The sequence below is a fragment of the Cuculus canorus genome, chromosome 7, assembly GCF_017976375.1.
Source record: "Cuculus canorus isolate bCucCan1 chromosome 7, bCucCan1.pri, whole genome shotgun sequence".
In the NCBI taxonomy this organism is placed as follows: domain Eukaryota; kingdom Metazoa; phylum Chordata; class Aves; order Cuculiformes; family Cuculidae; genus Cuculus; species Cuculus canorus.
In genome coordinates, this window is record NC_071407.1 from 5,116,731 (window position 1) to 5,133,350 (window position 16,620).

The 16,620-nt window shown below is 38.8% G+C and overlaps 1 protein-coding gene across 11 annotated transcripts in view; it reads right to left on the reverse strand.

The window, feature by feature from the left end:
* Nucleotides 1-648: 648 nt before the first annotated feature.
* Nucleotides 649-16,620, reverse strand: part of TDRD1 (tudor domain containing 1) — a 31,401-nt gene continuing 15,429 nt past the window's right edge. For 10 of the 11 annotated variants that reach the window (XR_008450791.1, XR_008450790.1, XR_008450789.1 and 7 more), the window contains 14 exons: nucleotides 15,708-15,791; nucleotides 15,111-15,287; nucleotides 13,873-13,980; nucleotides 12,291-12,461; nucleotides 10,628-10,876; nucleotides 9,164-9,289; nucleotides 7,950-8,060; nucleotides 7,278-7,448; nucleotides 6,120-6,365; nucleotides 5,517-5,633; nucleotides 5,020-5,130; nucleotides 4,285-4,452; nucleotides 3,557-3,938; nucleotides 650-2,064 (listed from right to left, as the gene is read on the reverse strand). Coding sequence is in view for 1 of the 11 variants with exons in the window: in XM_054072239.1 (XP_053928214.1) it covers nucleotides 1,972-2,064; nucleotides 3,557-3,603; nucleotides 3,717-3,938; nucleotides 4,285-4,452; nucleotides 5,020-5,130; nucleotides 5,517-5,633; nucleotides 6,120-6,365; nucleotides 7,278-7,448; nucleotides 7,950-8,060; nucleotides 9,164-9,289; nucleotides 10,628-10,876; nucleotides 12,291-12,461; nucleotides 13,873-13,980; nucleotides 15,111-15,287; nucleotides 15,708-15,791 (2,201 nt within the window). In the remaining 10 variants the exon portion in view is untranslated. Of the gene's footprint in view, nucleotides 2,065-3,556; nucleotides 3,939-4,284; nucleotides 4,453-5,019; nucleotides 5,131-5,516; nucleotides 5,634-6,119; nucleotides 6,366-7,277; nucleotides 7,449-7,949; nucleotides 8,061-9,163; nucleotides 9,290-10,627; nucleotides 10,877-12,290; nucleotides 12,462-13,872; nucleotides 13,981-15,110; nucleotides 15,288-15,707; nucleotides 15,792-16,620 lie in introns of all 11 variants that reach the window. The other variant, XM_054072239.1, reaches the window with a different exon arrangement.

Here is a 16,620-nt window from a genome sequence, read left to right on the forward strand (position 1 = left end):
TCACCACTACACCAATAATTATCATTAAAGGGAGCCATTTTAAAAATTATGGGATTTTCTTTGGTGGGAGGCTTTTTGATGAGTTTTTTAGGGTTTTTTTCTTTTTTACTACTGAAGATGTGCCACTGCAGGAGCAGAGCAGAACTCTACAAGTTAATATGGTTTGAAAAGTGTTCACTTGATCTATTTTGGAGTTATAAATAGCTACAGGGCAGTGGTGGAGTCTCCATATCCCTGGAGGTGTTAAAAAATCGTGTATACAATGGCACTTCGGGAAAAGGTTTAGTAGGAAGGTTAATGGTCCCTGGGCAGCCTCTTCTAGTGCTTCATCACTCTTTCAATAAAGTAACCACCTCACTACAACCTCCGTTCAGGTAGATAAATATAATTCATAGCTGATAGTCCCCAATTTCAAGAACAGATTCCAACTAAAGACTAGAAGTAGCAGAGAAAACCAAAAGGAAGAGTAATCCAAAGCTACCTCAAGAAGTCCAAAAGGTTTCCACGTTCCTTGCTTGTTTTACTCCTACATCAGCGTTCCTAAAGATTTAATCTGAAATGAAGGCGTGAACAAAGTCTTTGAACCACATGAAGTGTCTTACTTCTCCGTTCCTTCCACTGCCTGGAAGAATTGCTGTCTTTGCGCTGCCCCATACATTCACTTCCAAGTGAAACACCAACCACTCCTTGCCAGGGCTTGTTGCCCAAGTAGAACAAGCAAAGCTTCACTTTTCCTTTCTCCTGCTACTGAAGAGTAGAGAAAGGGGCTACTTTTGAATGTTGGAGTCAAACTCATCTTATGAAATGCAGTGTACAACTGGTGGTACATGGAAAAATGAAAAAGAGCTGTGGGAGCATTAATGCATCAGCGAGTTGCTTTGTACACGGTCAATAGCTTGCGCAAGTCACACAGAAGTCAGAGGACACTTGAGACAGCCACAGCCTTGGTTCAAAACTGAGGGCATAAAAAGATCTTTAGAGACCCAAGTGCAAATATTCATCTAATTAACAGAAACTACCAGAATAGGATGCAACAAAAAAGTAACCTGAAGCCATTTAAGTGTAATAAAACATGAAGTCCAACAAAAATATTTCGCAAGTTTAATCTCAAGCCCAAAAGCAAAACATATGCTTCATGTACACAAAAAAGCTGACCCTGTAGTTTCAATAAACAAGTGTCTACTGTGCACTATCAACAAAAATTTGGCATTTGTTAGTAATATCATGACTGGATTAGTCAGAAGTGACAAGCAGGTATCAACTGTGTTTTAGAGAAATACTGAAAATACGTTAATAATGTGATTTTTGTCATATGGGGCTTTTCCATTATGATGTGAAAAAACTCAGTGGGTTAAAAAACCTGGTAGTGTAACTACAGACATAACAGCTTTACTATAATCTACTGCAAAACTATACTCACAGATAGATAATACAGAGTAATATTTAAATGTTAATAAATGTGTGCTTTTAAGTGTTTACTGTTTTTTGTGTGTAGTCCAAGAAAATATTCAGCCTTTATTATATCAAAACCAAGTTTATGAAGAACAATTTTCAGTCTAATTTCAGACTAGAAATTAAGTTGAAGGACAACTAATAGAGATAAGATACTGTTTTTCAAGTAAAATAAACGGTACCAGAAGTTGTAGTCAGGGTTACAATTACACTCATTTCCAATGTTAAGTGTGCAGAACAGATTCACAAGGCAATGGCCACGCCATAAAGTTATGTGCCTTCAACAGCAAAATAAAAGCAAAAAGGCATAGCAGCACACAGTGATAGAAACCAAAACCAGAACTGAAACTTCAACTTGCAGCTTTGAAATCCTTCAAGTTACAGAATTATTTCACAGAATGCAGATAAATACAGGTACTTAAACAGCAGAATTTCTACAAAAGGTGAATAAGTTTGCTCTTCCTCAAAAGGAACAGCAACAACCTGGTATACACAGAAAGAACACAGTGCACATTAGACTTAGTGCTCCAACAGTTTCTTCATTTCAGTGAACCCGTCTGGATTGCCGTACTTGTTTAAAAGGAAGAGCAGGATCTGTTCATGCTTTTTAAGCTGTGGAATAAGCACAAAGAATTAGAAATGGCCAATTCTTTTTTGTTTGTTACTTTCAGATTAGGGTAGATTCTCAAACTACAAACTCAGCTAGGGCCTACAGTAGTTTAATTAATACACCACTCCCTTCTGCTGCAAAATCCTCTAGAGGGGAAAAGCCAGCAGAACTGTAGCTGACTGCCCTCTGCCCTGCCTTTTTATTTTCTGAAGCAGCTTCCTTGTATCAAATTGATTAAATACTCAAATTAGGACTGAGATCAGGATCCCAAATGTGGTTATTCACAGGTCTATTTCCTGGCATTTTCAGTTACTTTGCAGTCTTCTGTCTTCCCTTCAGCTGTCATGAGACTTTGAGCCAGAGGTACCCAAGTAGGGAAGGAAGACAGAAAACAACATGGCCCAATTGAGTCAAAAAGACAGCAACTACAGCAAACTGGAAGATGAAAGAGATACAGAGGGGGAAGGGACAAAGGTTCAACAGCTGACAGCAGAACAGAGAAATCACTCAGGAACAGCATATTTCTACTGCCTTTCTGCCACTAAACTGCTTACTCTGAAACAGTAAAGGCCTAAACTACTTTGAAGAGAAATGCTTTTCCTACCTCCAAAATACCACAATACATATTTCTGCTTTTGACCTTGCTGCCTTTGGCTGGAGGGAGAGGGGCAAGTTCAAATGACCTTTGAAAGGGCTTCCTGTCTTTAAAACTCAAAATTTTGCTCATTCCTGACAAGGATCCTCATTTTGAGAAAGGCTTTTCTGGTATACTTCTAGTAATCTGAAGTCTTAATTTTTCATAAATAGCCTAAGTTAAAATAAAAAATGAGAAAGCTTAAAACCAGAAAGCTTTCAAAAATTACAAGGATGTGCCATATCTGCATGAGACGCTTCTGTTTTTCAAACAGCAAAAATAAATCCTGCAACTGGCAAACACTCTCATAAATTCCAATATACTACTGAACTCAGTTTGTGAGCCCTAGCTCCATGACTGAAACTGCAGCACATATTGAATATTAATCTCTGCTACGTGAAATACACATTGTAAGAATCTTCTTATGTGTGTGGCTGTCTGCCAAGTCTTATCCACAGCAAAACAGAGCCAGACCAGTGGAAAAAAAAACCCAAACAAATGAGTTGCCCTTTGTTCAAATGACACTGTTTATGCAAAACTCGCAACCACCTCTACACAACAGACAAAAATTAACTTTCCCGAGCCTTCATACTCTAGGGAAAAAAAAAAAGAAATGGAGCTTTATGTGTGGCAAAGAGACTATGAAGTCTGTGTGAGCCATATCCCATCCTCCCTCAATTTCAGGGTGCTCCCATTATTACCATGTATTAAAACTGAGAAGCAGTGTTGGGGTATTCGCTTTGCATATCTTCAATGTTTTGGTTAGTTATTATCTCCCTACTCCTGTTTCCCTTCCCCACAGGGTTTCTTTTAAATTCTGGAAATGTAAAAGAGCAAGTATTGCTTGGACTGAACCTTACTTGCATTTTTAATTCTGCGCAGCAGCATTTGGTCTCACCTCCACTGCCTACAAAAAAACAAAGCAAGTGGATGAGCAACATGCACACAGACGATGCTAATTTAACAGATAGAGTGTGGAATTCTGATATTTTTGGAAGAAAAAGTCACTTCTGTATGTACCTTGATGTTCAGTATGTAAGCTTTCAGCCCTGCAAGATTTGACCAAACCTTCCATTACCAGTTTGTCAACTACATTCACACTGCCATTTTCACAAGGCTTCTCCACTATTACTGAATTAACGTTGCCATTAATCTCTTTCACTGTAATTGTGACGTATTTATTCAATAGCATTTCTTTCAACCTGTCAAGTAATGATGAGGACCAGTCAGCTTTCTCTATTCCTGAAAAGAAGAAAAAGTACAATCAGGTTTGTTCTATAAAGAATTCCACTTTGTGACCTGAATCTTTCACGTCACCCTATCACCATTTTAGGAAAATTTAGCATCATATTTTCAAACATAAACAGCTTAGATTCTATAGATAATTAACTAAAAACACACTTTTTAAAACAGCTTTTAGCAGTTAACAGCCAGTACACTAACTCAGCAGATCATGTTGCTTATCAGTATTAAAGAATGATAACTGTAATCAGAATAGCTACAGATCTATAACGAAGAGAACAAACAGTCAGGCTTTTTTGGGGGATAATGAGGGATGGGTGGTTTCGTTGTTGTGGGTTTTTTTTACCTGCAAGCGAACATATAATTGTCTGAAAAGGCAGCTTCAAGTAGGAATCGGTTATTGGCAGCACCTTTGAAAGTGGTAAAGTTTCTGTGCTGCCATAGTCTGCATACAGCACATCCACTACAGACCGAGAAGCTTTCAGAACAAGAGCTCTGTACCAACGGCCATCACCTGAAAAGATCAGGACAACAGTCGCATGTGAAATATTGTATACACAACGTTATCAGCAGAGTATCCCCTTTTCTGAAAAAGTAAGACAATAAATTAGGTTCTCTCACTGTTAAGAACACTTCTGACTTGAAATAAGAGTTCACTGAGCCTGGACAGCTTGTGAGGCTAACACAGCTTAACTATCGGTTGTGACCACCCCACACTCACAGAAAGCAACAACAAAAAGCACCCAGGCACCTGCAAAACAGATGCAAGTGCACTATTTCCACCATGAATTTCATGCCCCTGTGACTCAGGACAGCACAAGTAAGTTTTCATTTAAGCAGTAACCAGCTGTTCTTTCCTCTCTAAGCTCCATACATTTTGCAGGGCACAACCTATTCCTTATTTTGTCTTCCAGACTGTCACATGGTTTCTCTGCCCTGCAGATGCAGCACAGCCATCCTTTGGAACAGAATTAAGAGATCTGGAAGCACTTTAAAGTTAGCATTTTTCCTTCTCCTAAAGCAAAAGTGAGAGCTGTGGTTTCACTGGTCAAAGAAATATAGGAACAAACAATTGCCTCACCTGAAAACCTTGCACAACAGGCTTCACCCACTTTTGGTTTGAAGAGCTGTTTCTCACAAGATTGACAATAGTCTTCTAGTTCAATCAACTGCCTACCCAGCTTCTCTTGATCTACAAGGGAAAAAAAACCCAAACACTTATGAGTAACCACATTTGGTTTCAGCAGGCAAAGGGCTGTCCAGGGAAGTGGTTGAGTCCTCAAGCCTGCAGATATTTAAGCAACATGAAGATGAGGTGCTCAGGGATCTGGTTTAATGGTGGATAGGTACACTTGGACTCAATAATCTCAAAGGTCTTTTCCGTCCAAACAGTTCTATTATTCTATGAAAAGCGTACTTACTTTTAAGCTCCTCTGCTTCCACTTTTGGGACATCTTCTATTTTATTACTGTCTGAGCTATGTTTCCACACCATTCAGTTCACTATAGGCATTCATTTTATTAACTAGCTTACAAAGCAACTCCTTACTGGTATTAGTAAGTGAACACTTTTTCTTACCTTTACTTTCAGCTGGTACAGCGTAAAATAAGTCTGGACTTACAACTTCTGTTACACAGATGTGTACGGTTTCACCCACAGTAAATTCAATCGACTTCCAGTGCCCAGGCGAGGTTTCTAGTGGATACAGTGAGAACATGCAGTGTACCTCTTTCCTCCAAGCACATACACATGACAAAGAATTGTTACAGAATATGTTTCTTAATTTTAGCGACAACTGCGCGTCTTCACTTTGAGAACTCTAAATCAAGATTAAGTCTTGCTTAATATGCTGTTCATGAGCTATTAGCATATAAAAGTAGCTAAAGAAAACACCTAAAAATAAGATATTGGAAAGTGAAAGTATAAGATTCAGGTGTAGCAATGTTGTAATCCTCTGCTACCAAATACTCAAACGGCATTCGTTAATATAACCCCAGTGATTTTTATCTCTCTCTTTTTGTCTGCAATGCCACCTGCAGGGCAGCTTGTGTTTAACTGTAAAAACTGACAATATAATAAGCATGCATAGTTTTAATTATCAGCTATAGTTAAACAGCAAGATCCCACCCAAAGGCTGGAATACTGAAAATTCTTGTTCAATCTCAAGGTTAACATAATTACCTTTTTTATTAACAGATTTGTTTGGAAAGTTATTTTTATCTGGCAGAACTTCCTTTACAGCCAATTTTTCAGAAGCTAATATCTCATTGATCACTTTTGGATGACCTGTGGAATTGTCAACAAGCTCTACACCTGCCCCATCTCTGGAAAGGGAATTTACTCTGGCTTGAAGCGTTATCCCTGCAATGAGCTCACGAAATCTCGCTGTAGCTTCTGGAATCCACTTGTTATTGCCTGGATTTACACCTAGGAAGTAGGAGAGCTGTTAAAATACCTCAAAAAAGTGACTCACAAGGAAAATAAAGCGTGTAAGTAAGTTTTTAAAGCACAACTCAAAAATACTAAGGCTACTTCTTCTGCCTTAGGGGTGCACACTGTACTTCATCCTGTTAACTGATCTCCCCCCTCCTCCTTTTCTCTAAACGGACTCATTTCCTCAGGACTCCCAAGTTTTGTTTTCTACATTTTATGATATTCTACAAAGTAAATCCGTGTGCCTTAGCGCAAACAACACTGTTCAGATTATTTATCCATCAATTTATTATAGCCTTTTTATCAACTGAGCAGAGAGCCAAAGTGTTTTAAGAGAAAGAAAAGCAGAAGATGCCTTGAAAAAAACTTTTTCCTGTTTCCACATTGTTTATTTTTAAACCAAGTATTCTACATTAGAAAGGAAGAATAATTCTGTAGAATTTTGAGTGATTTGGTGTGGAAAGAGAAAAAGCAGACCACTGAAAAGCCAGCTTGGTTCATGAAAAACCTCTGAGCTCCTTTGCCTGCAAGAAGTTTGAGAAATAATTAAGTTGTACAAAAGCACATTTACTCCTAACCAAGGCAGTAACCAAAAGCTAGCAAGCAATAGAGATGAAAGCAGAACTATACACCAAGTTCCTTTTGTCTGGTAAATCAGTAAGCCACCTCTGAAAAGACCACTCCAAAGCACTGTCAGGAGTTCAAGGAAGAGCCACCGTCTCTCAGTTTAATGCCACTCCACTGTGCTAAAACAATGGCTCCCCTAATTATCAGACATTTATCACAAAAAACGGACCAAACCACATAGTTCTGCAAAGCATACCCTGTGATCACATCCTTCCCCCACAGCAGCAAGTCTCTTAAGTGCAATAACTTATAAGAGAAAGAATCCATAAGAAGATCCACCTGAGAGAAAGCATTTAATTCCTTGAAATGGGAGTTTCAGGAATGAGGATGAGATCTGCCGTATTTTATCCAGTGGTACTTCCTCAACATTTCCATAGTCCACAAAGAATACTTTAACAGTTCCACTTGAAGTCATGTTTCGCACCAAAGCACGGTACCAGTTACCATCATCTGAATGAAATAAATAAATTACTTCACACATCTACTAAGTTTACCAGTATCTATTTTTTAGTCAATAAATCCATTTTTTGCCGTCCTCTGCTAATACAAAACATCAGCTATCTAATTTATTACTTTATTACTATGTACCAGCATATAAAAGGTGTCTACCAAGAGGATGGAGACTCCCTTTTTATGAGCAGTCGCATGGAAAAGACAATGGGTAATGGATATAAGCTGCTCCTGGGGAGAGTCCAATTGGATTCCAGAAGAAAATTTTTCACCATGAGAACAGTTAAACATTGGAATAATCTCCTCAGGGAGGTAGCAAATTCCTTTACACTGAACAACTTCTATGGCTCAGCTTGACAGGATTCTGGGCCATCCCATTTAAGCTATAAATCACCTAAAAGTTTGGACCACACGATCCCAGAGGTCCCTTCCAACCTCGTGATTCTGAGAATTTTTTATGTTCACTCTGTAAGAACAAATACACTTTAGACTGCTACTTACCAGGAAAAAAAGCACAGCAAGTTTCTCCATGCTTCGGCTTAAAAATATTTGGTGGAGTATTCTGACAGTATTCAGACAATGACTTGTTAAGTGAGTTTAGAGCAAATAACTCTGAAAATCAGAAAGCGAAAAAAAAAAACAAACAAAAGATGAAGTCAATGAAATAAGATGACTTGAACTTTATCCATACTGGTCATGGTTGAACTTCCTTATAGAAAATCTGAAAGGAGATTTCTGTGCATGTCAGAATTTCATTAACAAAAAAAATCACACAGAGTTAACAATTTAACTTTGACAGGCTTATTAGCAGGAAGAGGCGAGATAACTGATAGTTACTGGCAAATTAGTTCCATATTATAGCAAAATGAGTAGTAGCAATTCTTCCTACTAATCCAAGAAACACCCGTCACTCCAAAATCTCAAGTGTATTTTACAACAGATAACACCACGGGCACTGTCTACTTAGCGATATAACAGATTATGGGATCTCACCCTGCCTGCTTATTTATTTTTTATATCAAGTCTTTTAACATGCTCTATAACATCAGTTTTAGGGAGGAGTTCAGTCATGTTTTAAAGGTGATAAGAATCTTTACTATCCCTAAACAAGTCAAATAAACTTCCCTCACTTTAAGATCTGCCCTGGATTTTTTCATTTGAATGCATTTAGCTTCCACTTCCACAACTGAATTTCATTGTGCTCTTCTCTAGCAGGTTAAAAAGCCAGTAGCTATCACAAAGTCTTTATAAGTGCAAACATAAAGATTTTTTTTTGAGCTTATCCAAGCAGAAGTTGTCTCAAAAGCTGCATTTTCTCATTTTCACGTTATTTTAACTCTACTGAATCTTCATAAGGTCTTATAAATCGGAAAAGGACAGAGCACTAGAAGAGACCTCCAGTAAACATTGTATGGGCACAGGGAACGTCTCTTAGATTTGCCATTTTCTGTTTAGATATCCTTTCCCTGGGTTATGGCAGCTCTTTTCACTTTTCTCTACACTCTCAGATCAAATTTTATCCAATTACTTACCTTCAATATTTCACATTTCAACCTCTGAGTCGTACCACAGTCCAATTTCTTCCCATGAATATTCTTAGCTACACAAAACTCAAAGGTAAGCTTTGGTGCCAAAAGCTCACTTGAAACAATAATACACTAGAACTGTGATAAATGACAAATCGGGATGCAAGGAAAAAAGCTGAATAAGCTTACCATTGTCATTTGGAACCATCTGACAGTAGAATTCTCCAGGACTATACACTGTGCACACTACCACATCTACTGTTTGTTTAAGAGTTAATTTACTCCACTTGAAAATTTTTTTGTTCGCTGTGTCCTCTAGAGAGGAAAGAGAAGTAGAAGGAAGAGAAATTAAAGTAAGTTTTACAGGGGAAAAAAACCCCAAAAAAACCAATACCACATCCTGAATGCTCATTCAGGTCCTCAAATTTCTTCTTATAAATAATCCAACATACTAATCACCAGCACGAGCCTCCTGGCAGAAGAAAATCAAGTAAGAGAAAAATGCCAGTTGCTTAAATGTATTTGATCTCTAGTGAGAAGGGGAAGCCATAAGCGAGCAGGGAACAGTACAGAGAAGGTGGCAATACCTTGAACAACTGGGACTCTGGAGGACCTTGATTCCTGGGAAACAGGGAAGGGGGCACAGAAAGGGGAAACAGCTGTCAGAGTACTGGAAATGGTCTGAGGAGTAGAAACAACAAAAGGTTTAACAGGAAGACTGGGTACAGAAATTTGCACTGTATATTTTACTTGCGTACCTGGAAGAAGGTCATTATTTAAACGCATGTTGTAGAATACATCATGTGAAAACTAAGTTATGGCACATTGGAGAAGTCATCATCTCCTCCACTAGCATTTCGTTAAACCTTCCTGTATTTTTCATAGCTATTAAGTTTGTTACAGCTTGTGGCAGGGAGCAGCACACAAATACTGTCAGCCTTTCTAACCTGAGTCCAAGTGGGTGGCCTCTGACTTGGGGAGACCCTTCCAGTTTGAAGTGCTTGCATTTTTCTCTGAACATGAAGCTCAAGAAGACTTCCTTCAGTTTTCAGTACAGGTGGACCAGGAGAGAATATACAGTTTTACCAGACACGAGATGGAAAAGAGGGGCTTAACATGCTTCATATGACAGAAGCCAGGAATCTTCCCACCGTACAAAGAAATCACAGAAAATCTGCAAGTCTCTCAAACTGAAACTCTACTCACTAAATGCAAAAAAAGGCAATTCAGGTATAAATGAAGTTGGTTTGGCTATCGCAGTCAAACAAGTTATTGAGGAGTAAACATGTGGGTTCGGGGTAAAACAAAGGATGACGAAGATGAAACACCATTTGACCTAAAGCACGAGGACATAAGAACAAGCAGGTACTAACTAGTCATATCCTACTTCAGCTGGGAAATTTAAGACTTCTAACCAGAGAAAGGGAAACACCAGTATAGTCTCCCAAAAGCAACTCCTACATATGCGCACATACAAATATATACATATACAGACACACAAACAAACAATTTCTTCATGGCAAAGCTTCAGAGCTGTGAAGGTCACTTCATGAGCCAAACTGGAAAGTTTTTACCAGGTAAGAGCTTCTGTTTTGTACCCACTCCAGTAGGAAGTTAAACAATGCCAGTTCAGCAGCACGTGCTCCTACTCACCTTCTGCTTGTTTAACATCATTCATCCCAACTGCGGGCAAGGCCATCCCTGACTCCTCTACTGCGCAGCCTTTCTCTATGAGATAGTTCGATACATTCATTACTGGAGTAACCGATGCATCTATAAGCTCCACCACAAGTCTGTAACTCTCCTTATCCACTACTTTTACTGTGAATACTTTGTCTTTCACCAGTCGTTTCATTAGAGAAACAGCTTCTGAGGTCCAGGCTTCTGATGGCGGCTTTACACCTAAAAAGTCACACAGCATGGAAAGATTCTGAAGACAGTCTAAGTCTCAACAATACGTGGAAAGGTAACACCACCACTGTTTAAAACAATAGATTAAGCAGCAGATCTACTAAATGACTAGCTCCACTCCTCATGCTTGTAATAAAATTCTGAACCCAATTATTTTGATTCTGAACTTTTGTAGTACTTGGATTTTATAAAAGTCTGATAAAGATCACATACAACCAGTTTAACACACAAAGAGAAGTGACAACTCGGACTTACTACTTCCTTAGAACGAATGTCTATAAAAAGCATCAGCCTTCAGGTCTCATGAATACACTCTACAGTTTTGAGTAATGTGAGCCATCTCTCGGCCAATGTACCTACCACTATAAGCTGTGTCCTCCCGAACAGTTTACTTTTTATGCTACTGAATTTATTCCTAAAATGCAAGTTACAAACAGAACTTTATAGTAGCAGATTGGCAGAAGTTGTCTTCCAGAAAAAATATTTTATGCATCAATAATCCTTGACTCTAATCAGGAAATAGCCGATCACTTCTTTTCGTCCATGGTGTGTTTAGGACCCTTCTCAGTCTTAGAATACTCATCAGCTATAGGCAACATGATTTGCCCCAGAAGAGATTTCTTTAGGTCACGTTCCATATGCATTGTTTCTGTCTCTACATACAAGGGAAATACTGTTTCACGTTTTCCTCCAAAGTAAGAAGCTAGAATGTTGCTCTGAACTTTATCAAAAAATTGAAAAGCAAGTTAAGTATCAAACATTGTACAGAAAGGACAGACACCAAGTACCGAAGGAAGGCTACTGAAGAAAAGGAGTGGGCTCTCTTGCCTAGTGACTGGAACAAACATAGAAAATAAACACTTTCCAACAGCAGGTTAAACAAGAATGTCAAAACCACAGGTCATGATCCTGTCTTAGGAAGCATGAACTAGGAAGCACCAACGTCCTTTCTAACTCGACAGATTTCACGAGCTTACAGAGAGGAGCCTACCAGTAGTTTCACTAGATTTGCCCCAGGGGAGGGGGACAGACGCAGTTCTGCATTTCAAGACAGAAAAATTAACTTTACCTTCCCCTGCAGCATCAGAACCACAACAAATTTAAGAATTCCACAAATCCAGAAGGTGAATGAATTTTGCTTAGAACAAAAGCACAAGCAAAACCTAACAGGTATGTTAATATGACACAGGTTTCTAAACGCACAACTGTGCATCACCAGGGACATTGTGAAGGGTTTCTCACGTTTTGTAGATATGCCACAGCAATTAAGAATTCTGGAAATAATGCCTACTGATATCTCCACCCTTCCCCATATTTCAAAATAAGATACTACAGGCGTTATAGTTATCTAACCCCACTTATTTGGTTCTATCCAGTTTGAAACAGCTTAGAATTTATTTCATACCTGCCAAGGTACATCTTATGGCTTGAGCTGGCAAGTCCATTAATCTTGGAATCATAGGACGCAGTCTTGTTACTGGAAGAACTTCAAAATTACCATAATCTATATACCCTGCCAAAACATTATCTTCAGAAACGTATGCTACAACAGCAGCACGGTACCAGAGATTGTCTTCTAGAAAGGAAGATACAGATGTTCATTGTACTTGCTTTTAACTTCTGAGAATAGAATGATTTTTGAGGCATTGTATATAAAAATATAAGTATAAACAAAAAGCAGCAGCATTTCAGTTCCCACAGACCAACCCTTTACAAAACACCAACCCCCTCACTCCTCATATGGAGTCAACGGTTGTAAACCCATTTTTTCCATAAACACCTCCCGTCCTCACAAATACATCTTGCAATGAAGAATTGACTAAATTATGTGGATGCAGTGCTTGTGTTCAATGCCTTTAAACAAACGGCAAACAGTATCTCAGGTGACTACAATGACACGCAACTCAAAGGCCACACAACAGATCTAATAATTCAAGTATTTTAATTCAACTAAAGCATTAGAGAAACAGAAATACAAGCTGACACAAGTTTATGAAGACCTCTGAGGCACGGAACTGACAGCTTTCCCTAGCAGGCATCTGAAACCAGTACCTACTCAAACGCCAAAACAGCTTACTGGCAGTACTAGCTTTCTCTGAACATGCAAAAAAGCACTTATTTCAGCTTATCTGTTCAGTCTCACATCTTATTTATTTCAAGCAGCAAAACCAGTGGAAACAAAGAAATAAAACGACCAGGGACATTTATCAATGACAAATAAACAACATTTCTTCTGCCTTTTTTTCTGGTCAGAAGAGCGAGGTGGGGGGGTGTTTCTTGATAAAAACTGGATGAAAAGGAGAATTATCTATGACGGAGAGAGAGCCATCCTCACCCTACTGCACTCGGGCAAATAGGACTTCAATTTTAACAAACAAAAGGTATTTCTTTCATACAGACTTAACCAATCTCAGCACAAAACACTTCTTTATGCAGATTGCTACCCTGTGTTTAGGCAAGATTCAGTTTGGTTATAAGACTTCAAGAAATGTGACATCTGTGATAACTGTCAGGTGGAAACTAAGTTATGAACATACAACTCAGGACTACCAGGTCTTTGCTAAGTAACATTTTGAGAAGTTGTCTATCAGATCAGCATCATTACATGTAATCCCATTTCTGTACCTTTTTGGGGGTCTAAAATTCCAAGCCTACATTTATTTCCAGCTACAGGAAACAGTGCTCACCAACATATCAAAAACTAAATTTCTTCATGGTCTCTTAAAAAGCTCCTTTATACAAAAAATGAACCTAGTGTTAAGAGTTTGCTCAATGAAGGGACCATTTCATGTTCTTTTCTTAAATTACTATTTTATAGAGTGCTATTATGAGCTTTTAAAATCACTACCAAATGTTATCCACAGCTAAAACCAGACACAAATAAAATAAACTCCGGATGAAACATTAGTAAACATAACTACAAAATGTATTTCCATTATGTAATAAAGCGACATAAATTAAGACCCATACTAGCACTCCTTCCATACCTGTGAACTGGGCACAGCACAGGTTTCCAGCAGCAGGATGGAAAGCAGGACTACTGGGAATTTTGTCACAGTGTGCTTTAAGAGATGCTTGAAGCTCAGCAAGTTGACCTGAGGTTAAAATATACACGTTTGGAACACACAACGTCTTGTAATTATTAGAAAAGTACATATAATTTTAGGTTCAAAGCCTGGAAGAACACCTTATAGTGTAATGGGGATTATTTCACAGTGTTTAGCATAATACCAACACAGTAACGAGACTCATACTCCTCAACCAGCAAGACAGAAGGGAGTCCTCACCCGAGTCTGAGGAATCACAGTGGTAAAAAAAACAGCCAGGGAAAACAAGTCACAGACTTCAACAAAGGAACAAAGCTGAAGCCAGTAGAAACTGAAACAAGCTATTGGAGACATACTAGAAGGAAACCAAGGATGACAGCTCTTCAACCAAGCAGGTAACAAGCATCTGTTCTTTCTGAAGGACACGCTATGCTGTGAGCATACCCAGAATTCACAAGTACACAGCAGAGAAATCCACTGCAGGAGATATGCTAGATCACATGCGGCTGCAAAAGTTCTTTTAGGTGAAAAAAAATGCCATTGGCTCATTTTCTCCCTAGATGTCTGCTTATGGGCACTGTGGGAGATCACCGGAAGTCCCTGCACATCAGCCTCTGCCCCACTACAGCGTTACTTACGGTCTTTTGCTTTACTGTATCAGAAGACATCACTGCAGGGTCTGGCACTATTACCTGGCCTTCTCATACTTGGACATTCTCCCCGTGCTACGTAACAAAGAAGTTGAGTGGACACACACAGCCTAGAGGGAAACACTTCCCTCCAGGGGTGAAGAAACAAGGCATCATAGGAATAAACAAATAAACTCAAACGCATTTCTGAAACGCATAAGAGAACCTATTCACATCAAATCTTTGTGATACAAACTGACTTCAGATTGCCAAAACCCATGCCACACCATCTTTCTCCTTTGCACTATACAGACTGATCATAAACTATCACCTTACAGGTTATTAAGTGATATTAACAGCTAACGTTGCCAAAAACATTCTCTGTCAACACCATGGCTCTTAACTGATCAGGGCATAGCCTAATGCTACAGGGAATCACTGTTTCAGGACAAGCTACAGAATCAGCAACACCTCCCTCCAACCACTCTCTGTCAACAAGAAAAATGCCATACTACATATCCTGCATCCCATTTTCCACATGTCACTTACAGGCACTGTCCATCCGCTGGCAGAAAAAGTTTTCTGGATTTTGAACAGACGGAACCACACCAGAAAATGTGTCTCCGACAAGTACAGAGACACACTCTGCAACTGAATTAGCACAGCGAAGAAAGTCTTCATCTTGAGCAATTTCTTCTTTACCTCCCTTAGAATGGTTCTCTGACGCTATATTAAAACAAAAAAAAAAGAGGAAAGAAGAAGTTACTGATCCAAAGTGACTTTGAAACATGCAACCTCACTGGCCAGGATTCAGAGACTTCAAAACTGTGCTAACTTAAACTGCAAGATTTAAAGACACTGAAGCAGTTTATTCTTTTTGCTGACTCTTTGAAGGCTCCTGTCATATTGCCCATGAAATTACCGCTCACACATCACTAAACAAGTACTTTACACTACTGAAAAATATATGTGCTGCTGTTAATAATGAACTGCAGAAAGCTCCACTAGCCAACATTTTTAAATAGGCAGTGATGCTAGTGAACAGCTACAATATTTCTGCATTCAGAACATTATGCAACATGGGAGGACTTAAAATTTCTCAGTTTTTTTCTCTCTCTTACTAAGAGGCTTGATTTGCCTGCTTACCTCCTGAAGAACATGGTCCTTTGGCATTACTTCGTGGAGTTAAATCAGACCCCATTTCTGAAGGTACTTTATCTAGACAGTTGCCTAAAATACAGATGTAAGAAACAAAGTAATTCACTATACAAGATAGTCATCGTTTAATTTTATTTCAGAAAGATCTTCTGGGCCTGACCTATATCCTTGTCACAGGGTGAGCAACTTCTACTTACTTGTTCATGCTTCACTTACTTGTTGAGTGCTTAACATGCTTAGAACGTAATATAAAAATCATTTCAGAGTAACTCAAATACATGACTTTTCTGAAGATATTCACAGCTCCAGATTGTTTGGCTAAATAAAATAAGCAAAGGAGCAACAATCAACACCTACTCGTAGTCACTAAAGACTGTTGGCTGGAAAACTGACTACAGCTTTTCACACAGGGATTCACAACTTACCTCCAGATTTACAACACTGAGTATGCAACCAGTTACCAAGATTTACAAAGAAATCCCGAGTTTCTGATCTATCCACTTCCGATGCATGAAGCAGACGTCCAAGTTTTCAATATAATTACTTTTAACTGACAACCTGAATACAGATGCTTAAGTTGCTTTTCAAGGCTATGGAATAGATACACGCAACATTTCATGAATACAGTGAGATTTCTGTCCTTCTCTCCCCAAGACGCTGGAAAGCGCTGTTGTTTTACCACTAGTTTGCTGTAAAGCAACCAAATGTGAAATATACCCAGCACAACCCTGAACCAGTTGAATTTACACAGGACTAGGGTGAACCATTACTTTACAGATTGCAGAGACTATGACATGGAGATAAGCTTCCTGCACATCAGGAATTTTAGTGAACTAAGAGGATCAACCATTGCTTCCTTCAAAGTTTCAGCGGGCTGCACACCAATAATAAGAATGTGCTC